At 43.3% G+C, this 14,671-nt stretch overlaps 1 protein-coding gene across 14 annotated transcripts in view; it reads left to right on the top strand.

Annotated features, from left to right (window-relative positions):
* The window catches only part of mia3 (MIA SH3 domain ER export factor 3), a 51,931-nt gene extending 38,259 nt beyond the window's left edge, over positions 1-13,672 (top strand). For 11 of the 14 annotated variants that reach the window (XM_031902233.1, XM_031902236.1, XM_031902235.1 and 8 more), the window contains 15 exons: positions 76-190; positions 610-665; positions 1,097-1,187; positions 2,126-2,264; positions 3,612-3,713; positions 3,905-3,965; positions 4,598-4,633; positions 5,683-5,750; positions 5,837-5,934; positions 6,101-6,238; positions 6,619-6,687; positions 7,880-7,947; positions 8,120-8,191; positions 11,139-11,289; positions 12,501-13,258. In XM_031902233.1, the coding sequence (XP_031758093.1) occupies positions 76-190; positions 610-665; positions 1,097-1,187; positions 2,126-2,264; positions 3,612-3,713; positions 3,905-3,965; positions 4,598-4,633; positions 5,683-5,750; positions 5,837-5,934; positions 6,101-6,238; positions 6,619-6,687; positions 7,880-7,947; positions 8,120-8,191; positions 11,139-11,289; positions 12,501-13,222 (1,986 nt within the window). In that variant the 3' untranslated portion in view covers positions 13,223-13,258. The other 3 variants (XM_004914795.4, XM_002940698.5, XM_031902241.1) reach the window with 3 other exon arrangements.
* Positions 13,673-14,671: the final 999 nt, after the last annotated feature.

The following is a 14,671-nucleotide window of genomic DNA, read 5'->3' as shown; positions in this document are numbered from 1 at the left end:
ATGGTAGCCCTGTGAGTTTATGTTAATGCCGTAATAATAGTCTTTAATTAATTTACACTAATTTCTGATCCATAGGTTTTAACCAACTGCATCATGCAACTAAAACAGCTTGAGGCGGACTCAACACTGGTAGAAGATGGTAACTGGCAGCAGGCAGGGGATGGGGAATTGGCAAATGGAGAGGTTCCAGGTAACTTTCCTCTCCTAGTCCTTGTTTATTGGGGCATACGATCAGTGATATAGAAGCTGTTGGGTTAGACAATCATTAGGGAATGCCATCCTTGCTTACATATTAAGTTTATTTGTGTCCCCGATGCAAGGAAGCTTTCATGAAATGTCTTTATTGTATATATTTTCCCTGTAACAAACTCCATTTGGTCAGAACTTCTTTTTTTTAAGGGTAATAACTGACTTGACCTATTATAGATACTATTAAAGAATCATTTTGCCAGGGCTGGTAAAAATCCACAGCAATACTATAACTGTACCAGTGTGCCAAGTACTTTGTTAGGATAGACGTGAAGTATTTTGTTGGCAACATTAGATATAGGTTCAAAACAAACAGAATCTGTACAGCTAATCTGTATCTATTGAAATGTTTTATTTTAGAGAAGCAGAAGGAGAAAATGAAAGTGCAGATTAAGCAAATGATGGATGTCTCAAGGGTAAGTATGAGATTGCACTTTGTTTGGTCCCCATAGATATTTATTGTTGTATACTGCACTTAACAAAAATTAGCATAACGTATCAAAATAATGTTATGAACGTCAGCTGTTACTATTAGGGTGAAGACACATGGAACTACTAGTAGCAGCTACTTGTCATGGCTACAAAAATCTACGTGTGTATTAGCAGGGGCAATTCTTAATATTGTCTATGGCAGGGGATTTTCTGGCGTTTAGTAGCCATGACAAGTAGCTGCTACTAAGTAGCTCTGTGTGTCTTTCCCCTTAGTATTGCTCCAATCCAAAGAATTAAGAGAGAATGAGGGAACAAGACTATGGCAGTGCATTCAGCAGCTGATTGATTTAGATTCTTTTTCTTTCCTAATACTCATTAACTTTTTATAACCTGTTCCTGATCTTCCTTGTTTTAGGTTAAAACCACCTTATCAATAATTGAGGAAGAAAAAGACCTCTACCAAAGAAAACTGGCGGATGAGGTTTCTGCACGACATGACCTTGAAGGTAGCCATCTAATAGAAACGTGTACTACTGACTGACATATCCATTTTGAGACCAACAAACCTGTAATAGACAGAGCTGGGATATTGATTTTGTCTGTAGCAATTAAACTATTCAGCAAACAAGCAAAGTAACATTGTATCTATTAATGCAGTCCTTTTCTGATGGATCTGCATAGGCCCATGTAAACAGCCCAGCATGTGGTTGCCCAAACTGGAAAAGGTCTGCTTGTTTGTTAAAGGAAAACTGTCATAAATTTCAGTCACACTTTAGTGCTGCGCTGCAAGTTGGAGTGATATCCCCACCCCTCACCCCCAGCAGCCGATCAGCAGAACAATGGGAAGGGAGCAAGATAGCAGCTCCCAGTAGGTATCAGAATAGCCCTCAATAGTAAGAAATCCAAGTCCGGCTTGGGACTCCTCCAGTTACATGGGAGTAGGAGAAACAATAGGTTAGCTGAAAGCAGTTCTAATGTGTAGCGCTGGCTGAAAGCTCAGACTCAGGCACAAGGCACTGAGATGGCGCCTACACACCAATATTACAGCTACAAATACATTTGTTGGTTCAAGAATATTCATTCTTTGTTTAGCAGCTCTCCAGTTTTGTGTTTCAGCAGTTGCTAGGGTCCAAATTACCTTAGCAATCAGTGAGTGGTTTGAATGAAAGACTGGTAAATGAATAGGAGAGGACCTAAATAGAAAGATAAGGAACAAAAAGTAACAATAACAACAAAACTGTAGCCACAAAGCAATAGTTGTTTGGCACCTGGGGTCAGTGACCTCCCGTCTAAAAGCTGCAAAGAGTTAGAGGAAGAAGGCAAATCATTTAAAAACTATAAAATAAATAAATACTGAAAAGTAACATGAAAGTTAACTTAAAGCTGAACGCCCCTTCAAAGTTGCTGCTGCTGCTGCAAATTTATATGTTTCTTTCTTATCTAGAACAAATTCAGCAACTTCAGCACGACGGCAGCTCCTTGCAGTCAGACAAGACGCGCCTGGACAACGAATGCAAAACTCTGCGCCAGAAAGTTGAAATCCTTACAGAACTGTACCAGCAGAAGGAGATGGCCCTGCAAAAGTAATTAAGGACATGGGTGGGCACAGCATGTGGTGGGAGGGGGAAAAACATATTTAGTTTTCAGCATATTGTGCCATGAAAAACAATTCTATTATGAAGCCACTTGGGATCCTTAAAAAGTCTAAGATTGATAGCGTGAAATGGGGGAGCTGCATTTTATTACCGCCATCTACTGCACCAGTGCTGTCCAACTTCTGTTATACCGAGGGCCAGTGTTATTCTGGCCTACATGGTGGAGGGATAATAATGGAAGCCACTTTAAACCACATCCATGTTAACCACATTAATGGTGGTAGCACAGCAAAAGCCCAAATTCTTGGTACTCACTGCAGGGATATCCTCATAACCAATGTAAAAGAAGCTTATTAAGTCATATTAAGCCACACCCTTAAATATAGTTGTAAACAAGGCAGGGTCTTATATGTGTAACCAATGCAGGGTCTTATATGTGTAAACACTGCAGGGTTTTATAAGTGTGCACAATGCATGGTCTTAGAGGTGCGAACAATGCATTGTCTTACAGACGTGAACAGTGCATGGCCTTATAGGTGTGGACAATGCAGGGTCTTGTATGTGTGAACAGCACATTGTCTTGTAGATGTGAACACGGTGGGGTCTTGTAGGTTGGAACGATGCAGGGTCTTGTAGGTTGGAACGATGCAGGGTCTTGTAGGTTGGAACGATGCAGGGTCTTGTAGGTTGGAACCATGCAGGGTCTTGTAGGTTGGAACCATGCAGGGTCTTGTAGGTTGGAACGATGCAGGGTCTTGTAGGTTGGAACGATGCAGGGTCTTGTAGGTTGGAATGATGCAGGGTATTTTAGGTTTGAGCGATGCAGGGTCTTATATGTACGAACAACACATGATCTTATAGGTGTAAACAATGCAGGGTCTTGTAGGTATAAGCAATGCAGAGTCTTGTAGGTATAAGCAATGCAGGGTCTTGTAGGTATAAGCAATGCAGGGTCTTGTAGGTATAAGCAATGCAGGGTCTTGTAGGTATAAGCAATGCAGGGTCTTGTAGGTATAAGCAATGCAGGGTCTTGTAGGTATAAGCAATGCAGGGTCTTGAAGGTATAAGCAATGCAGGGTCTTGAAGGTGTAAACAATGCAGGGGCTTACAGCCTAAAACTGAGGTTGTAAACAATACAGGGGGGAAGTTAACCTCAGTACTGATACAATGTACAGCTTAAGCATTTGCAGCAACTAGACAGGTGGGGGCCGTGGGCTGCCAGTTGGACAACACTGTACTACACCATCATATTGGGAACCTTCACACTCTCTGCCTGCACATTTCAATATATTATATCAAGCAGGAGACTTATATTGGTTCTTGTGCTTCTTTTAGGAAACTTACACAGGAGGAGTTTGAGCGGCAAGACAAGGAGCAGAAGCTGACGATGGCTGACGAAAAGGCTGTCTCGGCTGTAGCAGAAGTCAAAATCTACAAGTATATATTTTTTGCTGTGAATAAATGATAAACCATCAATTAGCTGTATATAAATCCAAATAATTACTGATTGTGTTCAGCTAGGGAAAGTGACATTTGGCATTACTGAGGGTGACTAATCAAAGTGGGGGAGAACAAACACTAACAATAGGCATTCATTTACAACTGGCTAATTGTATTTGATTTTGCAGGCAGCGAATTCAAGAAATGGAAGAAGAGCTACAGAAAACGGAAAGGTCCTTCAAAAACCAGGTAATGGGCAGTGTCTGTATCTCCTGGGTACACTGTGTTTCCTTTTTAGCTCTTCATTGGGGCTTTACTGATTCAAATAGGTTGTTAGTGTAAAGCCTGAAAATTATAGCGCCAGTAGATTGATCCAAGCTAAATATTTGTTGGCTGTTGTGGCTAACTTCAATGACTGCTTCACTTAGTGAGTAACATATTAATCAAAAGCAGCTTGATTGTGGGCATAGTAATTCAATTTATTTGTATTACCTGTCTGTTTATCCAGACCCTCTCTGTAATTCAAGCCAGGGTCTCTTGTGTAGTGGAAGCCTAGAAACCAGTTACAAACCATTAAATAACCCAAAATCTAATTCTAGTTGCAAATCATCCTTCGTTGCCACTACAAGAGGCAAACTTTTTTCACTTATCTACATAGTGCCAAAATTAATCTTAAGTAAAACTTTCCCTTTAACCTCTAGCACTGCTTCTTGACAAAGTACAGAAATGGGTCCAAATGGCCACTGATTGTGCTCTGATAGGCCTGCCTGGCCCTTATAGTTATGTATTTCACTGAAGGCTAGATAGCTTTAGGAGGGTTTGTGGAATGCACATTTTTCTGTTATAGTTTGTGTTAAATTCTTTTTATTCATGTTTTTCAGATTGCAAGCCATGAAAAGAAAGCTCACGAAAACTGGGTGAGTGTGGTACCTATATACACCTTTATAATGTAGTAGAAGACTTTTCCTCAGATTTGAAGTAGGCAAGATTAGAGCCAACCTGGCATCAGTCAGAGCATTATGATGTTGACTGGTGTAGAGCAGGTAGCGAAAAAGAGCATTTGAACAGTCACATGACTGTAAATGGTCAGGGCTTTAGAAAGTTCTCAGCTTAATTATTGTCAGAGATACTGGAGCTGTGGTTTTTAATCAGGTAGAGAGAAGCAGATCTGCTCTAATCAGCACTTCCCTGTAGCTGTACTGACAATCACTATCAGAAATCAGGCCTGAAATCAGTGATATTTTCAGGCCACTTTCCACTCCACTGCAGCTACATGGAGATACTGATTAGAGTGGATCCGCTTCTCTCATTAAAAACGCTCTGTGTGACTAAGCCCTTATGGGTAAGAACCCATGGAGCGAGTTACTCGCTTGCGAAAGATCTCCACTATCGTGGGCGAGTAACCACTCCGAAAAGGCTTTCCACCGGCAACAATAGAAGTCGCCAGTGGAAAGCCCTTTGCATCGCTTCGGTAATCCGAAGTTGCACAATGTTTGGGAACTGAAGTGATGCGAAGGGCTTTCCACCAGTGACTTCTATTGTTGCCAGTGGAAAGCCTTTTTGGAGCAGTTATTGCTCCATGGGTTCTTACCCTATAGGTGGTTTTGCTAAAGGCCACAACAACCTGTTGTCACCAATCAGTCTGTTAGGTTGACCATATGAACAAATGGGTCGGGGACTTAACTGACATTGTTCATGTTTTAATTGCCAAAAATGTGTACTTTTCTTTTGGCTGTAGCTGGTTTGAGAAATTATTTCAGATACAGCTATGAAATGTAATTTTTTTGTAATTACCCTTTAGGGGACTTTTTCACCTTTTCCACCGATCCTTCATGCTGGAGAATAAGTTATAATCAATGATGGAATGCCTTCATTTTAGTGCTAATTGATATATTAGAAATGGTTAATAATTGCTAATGCATCTCACTATGGCCTCTTTTTCCTCCAATCCCTGTCTATGCTGCAGCTCTCTGCTCGGTCAGCTGAGAGAACCTTGGCAGAAGAGAAACGAGAGTGTGCAAACCTCCGGCAGAAGTAAGAGAACTTTTATGGGAGACTAAGATTATGCTAGATCCCACATATCAACAGTGTACATGTATTTATATAAAATGCTTTTTCAGATTAATTGAAGTCAACCAAAGAGTTGCAGAGCTCCAGAGACCTGCCATTGTGAAGCCGACGCCAGGAAGGCCAGAGCATCAGCAATCACTAAAGAGAGGTACTAAGCATCAACCATTGCCCCTTCTGTGGGTTACTGAATTTTATCGACCTATCGATTTAATTAAATGTAGTTAATGTCATTTCTGTGCCATTTTAAAAAGATAATTGCATGTCTGCTATATAATGGATGATCCCTAACAATTTTTCTTTCTATTTAAATTAAGGTAATCTGAGCAGAGATGGCTCATTTGGACCTTCCCCTGTAAGTGGGGGAAATCCTTCACCTCCTTTAATGATGGATGTATCCGGAAGGTCATCATCTGCCAACCTTAATAGATCTGAGGGTCCTAAGGGTGACTTTGGTAAGTAACATTCTGTTGCACACACTAAATCTTTAGGACCTCAGGTCATCACTGCTGAACCTTGTTTTAAAAATCTCAATACAATGAACTAGGCTGTATGGGATCTGCTGCAATATACAGTGTATCTATTTGGCTAGCCTGCAGCAATGCAAGACTTGGTGCTGAGTGTTTCCTACATATTCCTGAATGTTCTTCAACAGCTGGTTCACTAGTGTGGCTTCTCAGATTGGCTGCAGCTGGTTCCATTTATGGCAATATACTGGCAGTGAATAAACACTGGATAACTGGACACAGTATCAAAACATATCCTTCAATGTGTTACATTATGCGTCATAAAACTGCACACTCCATGGTAATAAGTAATCCTTTCTGACTTAAAGGTGCAATGGACATTCCACCCGGACCAAGGTGTTCCCAAGCTGATATGTCTGGAAGAATCTCCGCACCAGGTGGGTAGTGCTTTAATAATTGTGGGCAGGTTTCTTCTGGTACAGGTAAATATTTCAAGGTTCTCAAATTGAATAAAGAGCAACATGGGGAGTTGTATTAGGTTTAGACAAATGTTAGTCATGGAGAACTGTCATTCTCTTCAAGGTGTAGTCCAAGGTCACTGGATTACCCCCTCTCTCCGGCTCATAAACTCATTCCCCTTTGATAGCCACACAACGTTACAACATAAGAGCCAGCGGTAAAGAAAAGCTCAGGGGAAATCAAGCAGAATAATTTGATAATATAGTGTAGTATAGTATGCCCCTACATATAACTGCAAGGTTAAAGGATGACTTTAGAATATATCATTATTTATTGTATTCAGCTCCTCATAACACCATTGGTGTTTCCATGCATCCTTTATCCACTGTAATTCACCTTGTGGGGGGGTATAGGTGGGTAATTAAAAATGTTTAAAAGCAATGTCTTGCTTTACTTAAATACCAGATTGATGCAGTATCAAATCTTCTGCTATTAAGGAAGATTTAATACAAATTTCCAGTTAAATTTGCACTCATAAATGTAATGAATATATAGGCATAACGAGTCCTTCTTTATAGTGCCCGCACTGAAGTGGAGTCTGGGCCGCTTGGGTAGCTGTATAGATGCGGGTGTTCCCTTTCTGCAGCGTGTATACTCCAGGATGCACAAGGTGTATACGCACTGCAGAAAGAGAAGGCCCCCTTTAAAAACACATGGCACAGAAGCTCTGGGCATCCCATTGCCTTGTGTTTTATTTTAAATTTAATTTAGGTTACTTGTGAGTATGGGGCTATACCCACAATCAGGAAGACAGGACACCACCTTGCTAGTTAGAAAAGAGAGCCCTTACTCCCAGTGCCCTCTCAGGAATATAGTCTAGGATCCCATGGTGCATGGTTGTGCATTGGTTGGTTCCAGTGATTGCTGTAAGTGCTACAGGGAACAGGCTGAGGTTTCAGCCAACTTCTCCCTTAGGGAGCTCTGTTCTTTAACAGCACCCAGTCATTGGGTTTGCAGTGTTGAGTGTTTTGAGCAGGACATGAAGGATACTGGGCCTATGTGTCCAGTTTCTATGGTATCTGTTCTTTAAATGGAAAACCAAAATCAATTAAACCGAACATGTTATTACTGTGCATGAATATCTTACACTTTCCATATTCTGCCTTGCAGTGGAACTTGGCCATTTGGCTTCTATGGGCCCAAGAACATCCTCTCCTTCGATGACAGTGGATGGCATGGTATGTTCCAGATAAAAAGAGGTCCCTTTGCTCTTTTATAACTTACCCTTCGAGCGCTCTGCTTATTTTAGCTCATTCACCTTCTCAATTTTGACTCCTCATTTTCATGTACGTGTGCGGCATTTTGTGTATCTGATTTTCTTACTGAATTTTTTTCTTGTAAAAACAAAAGCCAAATCCACCTCATGAGCCCGAGGCCCCAAGTGTGGCTCCTAGCTTTCCCCCACCTGACGAAGCGGAGGCAGTAAGTATGCGGAAGCCATGGGTTGAGCTGGGTGTCACATAATGCTTCCGGTGGAAAGAGTGAGCTGCTAACTGACTTGCATGCGCTTCCCCAACAAATGTCTCTGTCTCTCAGAGTTGGCTGAGGATGATGGGAGGGAGGATTTGCCAAAGCTGCATGGCCATGAGGTGCACATCCATGCTGTGTGTGTGTGTATATATACATATATATAATATATTACCTTGTGGCTGTCCAGCTTTTGCTGTCCTTGGGCATCTACATGGGCTGCTGGGTATTAAAACCTGATAGGTTGGAAGACATCACATGGTGGTATGGTGAGAATAAATGTCAGAGGAAAATAGTTCATAATAATAATAAAAGTCAGCACTCGTACAGTTAACTTATATACTGTGATCTTGTTACATGCCATGGCCAGTACATCATTTGTTCAATAAATTAAGAATTGGGACACTAAACCTAAAGTAACACTCACAGATGTATGTGTCTAAAGGGGTGATTTGCCTTTCAGTTAACTCTTAGTATGTTATAGAATGACCCATGTTAAGCAACTTTGTTTAATTGGTCTTAGGGCTTTGGCACACGGGGAGATTAGTCGCCCGCGACAAAACTCCCTGTTCGCGGGCGACTAATCTCCCCGAGTTGCCTTCCCCTGCCATCCCACCGGCTAAAATGTAAGTCGCCGGTGGGATGGCACACGCGGCGGCGCGATTTCGCGCAAATCGGCGAAAAAGCCTCGCGAGGCAACTTCAGCAATATGCGCGAAATCGCGCCGCCGTGTGTGCCATCCCGCCGGCAACTTACATGTTCGCCGGTGGGATGGCAGGGGAAGGCAACTCGGGGAGATTAGTCGCCCGCGAACAGGGAGTTTTGTCGCGGGCGACTAATCTCCACGTGTGCCAGAGCCCTTATGAGTTATATTCCTTATTCAAATAGGGGTCACTGACCCTGGCAGCCAAAAGACTATTGCTCTGTGAGGCTACAATTTTTATTGTTATTGTTACTTTTTATAACTTATTATTCTATTCATGTCTGCTCCTATTCATATATAATTCTCTCGATCAAACTACTTACTGGTTGTTCAGGTAATTAGGATCCTAGCAACCAAATAGCTGCTGAAACTCCAAAACTGAATAGCTGCTGAACAAAAAGTGAACTAAAAAAAACTACAAGTAATAAAAAAGGAATACAAATTACAAATCATCTCGGAATATTACTCTCTACATCATAGTAAAAGTTAACTCAAAGGTGAACAACCCCTTTAATAGAAAGATACAGAAGTACAATGTGGCCCTGGCTGGGAGAGGCTGATGGCAGCATTCTTCAGTAGGCACAGGCCTTAAGGTGGCCATACACGGGCCGATTTTAGGTGCTGATATCTGTCCCTTACACCAGTTCGGCAGCTTATTGGCCCGTGTATGGGCACTAACAACAGCCCTGCCCGACTGACATCTGCCCTGAAACCGGGCAGATCTCGATTGGGCAGGTTTGAAATTTAGTCGGATTGGATCAAATTGGAACACCAGGTATAGGTGTCCGTCGGTTCGGGGACTGCATCAACAAGCCAATGCGGTCCCCGAACCGTCGGACGCCTATACCCGTTGTTCCAATTCGATTGTTTGGCCCCCAAATTAGCCAGATATTGCCCACCCGTAGGTTGGGATATTGGGACAAAATCCACTCGCTTGGCGACCTCACCAAGTGAGCGGATCCTAGCGTGTATACTCTTGCTTATGGTGACTCTAACAGAATATAACCCAAGTTTTTAGGAAAGAGTTTTCATTCACAGGTAACAGCATGGGGGTGCTTGGTGTCTCTGGGCTGCTGGGTAGCAATGTCTTAAATGAAAACTATGGCGACAGCCAACAGGGTTTCTTAGGGAAAGTCCACAAAGCTCCAGGTAAATGTGAGAGTAACCGGACGGATCTGGGGGAACATTTGCCTTTGTTTTCCTACAAGCAATGAAGTGATGAGCGCAAGGTTAATTCCTTCCCCAAGTAGCACAAAGCTGTAGGAGAAATGGCTAATCTATTGTAGCTTATGATGGAGTGAAATATCTTATCCAGTGTGGCTGTAGTTTTCCTTTAAATATGTTTTCAGCAAGGTTTGGGGCCTCTGCTAATAAACAAGCATGGTTTTATTTTGTGACTTTTCTTGGATATGCAGAGATTTCACAATTATTGTGTGTATTAACAAGGTACATTGGTCCTGTTACCCATTGGGCCAATCAGCGGTTTGCCTTGAGTGCAGTAAAACAGTAAAAGATAACATCTGATTGGTTGCTATTGGGTTGCCGGGGTAGACCAGTGTATAGCAGCAGCTACACATTGTGGGGGGATTGTACAAAAGTGGGTTTTTAATCTATTTTTGCCCATTTAAAGGTAAGAGATTAGGAAAACATATTAGGAACACAGGAGGTTAATATATACACATATTACATATGATTAAATGGATGGAAATAAAATGGAAACCAGTGTAGGCAGCTAAGCTTGTAGTTTTTTTTGTTGGTCTTTATATTTTTATAATTTTTGAATTATTTGCCTTCCTCTTCTGCCTCTTTCCAGCTTTCGAATGGGGGTCACTGACCCCTGCAGCCAAAAACAATTGCTCTGTCAGTCTCCCGTTTTACAGTTAATAAAACAACAACAACCGTATTTTGCACAGTGAAGGGAAATTTAATTTCAAGTGTAGTTCCCCTTTAATGGAAATGAGAAAACAATGGCTGGCAATGAATATGCTGGGATGAACTTTATCCCAAACTGAAAGCAAGATCTGTATAAATTTTATTCTGATGTAGGATTTTGCTGAGTTACCCCACAGCTGGGCCCCAGCCTGTAGGAATACTCGGTACATGCATTAACCATTTGTGGCTGGACAGTAACCCTCAGTGGCCATCACTGTGCCGCAATGGCAGCTTCTTCTCACTGTTAATGCCCTTTATTATGAACAGGTTCTCCCAGGAGCTAAAGGTCCTCCGTCATTTCCTGGGACGCCAGTCATGAATTCGCCAGCGTCCGCAGCTTTGATGTCACAGCCCCCGGTGCCACGGATGATTGGGCCTCTTCCTCCCAGAGGGCCCTTAGGACCTCGACCTTCACAATGTAGGATCATAATACTAAACATATTCTAAAGGGCATTCTGTGGGGTAATAGTACAAAGTTTGATTCTAGTAACCCATAGCAACCAGTCAGCAAGGGGTTGCTGTGGGTTACTAGACCTGGGTCACACTTTGCTATAGTTCTTACATTACAGAAAATCCGCTGCCATAGACAATACTGAGAATTGCCTCTGCTAAAACACACATAGAGACAATTATCAGTAAATGATAAGCATTGTCTGTTTTAGTAGCCACGACAAGTAGCTGCTACTAGTAGCTCTGTGTGTCTTCACCCTTAAGGTCCCCATACACGGGCCAATTGTAGCTGCTGATATATGGGTCCTTTAGAACGATTTGGCAGCTAATCGGCCCATGTATGGGCACTAACGACGGGCCTGCCCGACCGATATCTGGCCTGTAATTGGGCAGGTTAAAAAAATCTAGTTAGATCGGGGACCGCATTGGCTCGTTGATGCGGTCCCTGGTCCGACTTTTCCTATGCCCGTCGTTCTAATTTGATCGTTTGGTCCCAGGGCCAAACGACCGAATTAGCCTGGATTCTCCCGATATCGCCCACCCCTAGGTTCTGAAGGTGTATGGGGCACCTTTAGGTTAAAGACACACAGAGCTATTAGTAGCAGCTACTTGTCACGGCTACTAAAACAGACAATGCTGATCATTTTCTGATAATTGTCTCTACGTGTGTAGAAAAAAACATTTGCAGAGACAAAAAAGTCACCAAGAAAAATGTTGTGTGCATGATATTAAGCACAGAATGTATTTGAATGGAAATGATTAATATTAGTACCCATTTGTTGCTGTAGGAATATAGGGCTATAGCAGGGCCCCCTAAACTTTCTTACTAATGAGCCACAGTCAAATATAAAAAGACTTGGGGAGCAACACAAGCACCGTAAACGTTCACGGAGGAGCCAAATAAGGGCTGTGATTGGCTATTAGGGGCCTCTATGCACCCTATCAGCTTACAGGGGCTTTTTTTGGTAGGAAATCTTGTTTTTATTCAACCAAAACTTGCCCCCAAGTCAGGAATTCAAAAATAACTCCCTGGTTTGGGGGCACTGAGAGCAACATCCAAGGGGTTGGGGAGCAACATGTTACCCCTGAGCCACTGGTTGGGGGTCACTGGGCTATAGAAACATTAGTTACGGTTCTCTAGGAAATGTCATGGCATTAAACTGGAATTTTTCCTTTCAGTGCATGGCCCGCCTCCTGGAATGAGACCTTTGTTACCACCTGGTCCAATGCCTTCAGATCCCAGAGGTTTTATCCGTGGACCCCTTGGCCCTAGGGATTATCCCCCTGGTCCTGTGCCACCTCCTGGGCCTAGGGATTACGCCATGCTACCTCCTGGAGTAAGGGACTTCCCACCCGGAGCTCCTATTCCTGGTCCTCGGGATTTCCCTCCAGGTCCCCCTCTAGCAAGAGACTTCCCACCAGGACCACCGCCTCCAGGGGTGAGAGAATTCCCACCAGGACCACCGCCGCCGGGGGTGAGAGACTTCCCACCAGGACCACCGCCTCCAGGGATGAGAGACTTCCCTGCAGGAGTTAGAGAAATGACCCCAGGAATGCCACCCCCAGGAGCAAGAGACTTCCCACCTGGCCTCCCCCCTCCAGGGGCAAGAGAATTTATAAGAGGACCTCCTCATCCTGGAGCTAGAGATTTTATCCCGGGACCTCCTGGTGCTAGAGAATTTCATCCCGGTCCCCCATTTCAAGGCGTTAGGGAATTCCCGCCCCCTCGACCGCCCTCTGGAGCAAGAGACTTTATTCAAGGCCCCCAGCACATCGGAGGTCGGGACTTTGCTGCAGGGCCTCATCCCGGATCCTTCCCGGTCGGCCCATCTCTGCCTGATCAGCGAGTTCTCCCTCCCGCACACACAGACCATGAACTCCCACCGGAACCCAAACCCTAACATGGCTGCTACGGAAATGGACGCTAGCTAAAAAAATAAAAATACACTCAGTAGTTGTCCAATTGGATACAGCGTTACTGGTTTACACCCCAACCCCCCCCGATTTATTTCACTCGTCTTATATTTGCAATAAATATTTTATGCTCTTTGTTTATGGGGGATTTTTAATTAATTATTTTGGATCTTGCAATTTCAAGCCGTGCAATACAGTCACGCCTGCCCCCCCCCCGTCCCCTCTAACGTACCATTATTTGTCTTAAAGAAACGAATGTCAACATTTCCTGTGGAAATACACTTTATAATGACATTGCAATGGCTTCTCCACGCCCGGCTAGCCTACACCACTGGTTTACATAGAATAAAGAATTGTTTTTAATGTCTGGGAATACCAGAAGCGCACATAACCTGTAAATCAGAGAATCATTCTAATAATAAAGAATAGGAAAACTACTCTCTGTGAACCTGTTTTATTGTGCGTCCTATTAGCCCTGTAATAACCTCGCGGTAACGCCCATTCCATGGGGGAGGGGCCACAGAGATCAGGGACCCCAAAATGTTAAGCTAGGGCATCATTGTAGGTGCCTTAAATAAATTCAGAAAATCCTGTGGACCCCTGGAAATAACCATCATAGGAGCACCCCTAAAGGTCCCGCTGTCGCCCAGCTACTTGTGTGTAACAGTGAGGCTGGCAGCTGAGAGATCTGACCAGCTGAATGATTGGCAGCACAGTGTCTGGATGGCAGTACAACAGGGAGGCAGTACAACAGGGAGGCCATACTGGTAGCTTAGGGCTAGAATATTGTTTTCATTAAAGGAGAAAGAAAGGTAAAAAGCTTTATCAGAAAGGTCTATATAAATACAGCCATAAGCACTCACAGAAACGCTGCACTGACTTCTCTGTCAAAAGATTTGTTGTGTCTGTTTTCCTCTGCAACAGATGCGCAGCTCTCTGCTCTCCCCTCCCTCAAGAATGCTAAGAACTCACCCCCCCCCTTAGGAATGTGGATCTGAGCCAATCAGCAGGAAGCTTCCTCATAGTCTAACTAACTGAGCATGTTCACTTGATCCAGGGACTGGTCCGATTGCCATCTTGGAGTCAGGAAGGAATTGTTTCCCCTCTGCGGCAAATTAGAGAGGCTTCAGATGGGGTTTTTGCCTTCCTCTGGATCAACTAGCAGTTAGGCAGGTTATATATACGTACGTCTTTTTTCAACCCAACTTACTATGTTACTTGGTCTGGGTCTCGGTGCAGGAGTGAGGCATTATGGGAACTTTCTTTACACAGCTCAGCGTTTTTTTCTTCCTGTTTGGCTTCTGATCATCTGAACAGGAGAAATATGGGGAGACTTAAGGGCACTATGGAGACAACGGAATGTATGCCTGCAGCTTGGGATTAACTCTTTACTAGCCTTTCCTTCTCCTTTAAGAAATATCCATGGTTTTTGTCAT

Source organism: Xenopus tropicalis, chromosome 5 (genome assembly GCF_000004195.4).
Source record: "Xenopus tropicalis strain Nigerian chromosome 5, UCB_Xtro_10.0, whole genome shotgun sequence".
NCBI classification, from domain to species: domain Eukaryota; kingdom Metazoa; phylum Chordata; class Amphibia; order Anura; family Pipidae; genus Xenopus; species Xenopus tropicalis.
Note: the sequence above shows the minus strand (reverse complement) of the source record. Positions and strands in the feature narration are given on the sequence as shown.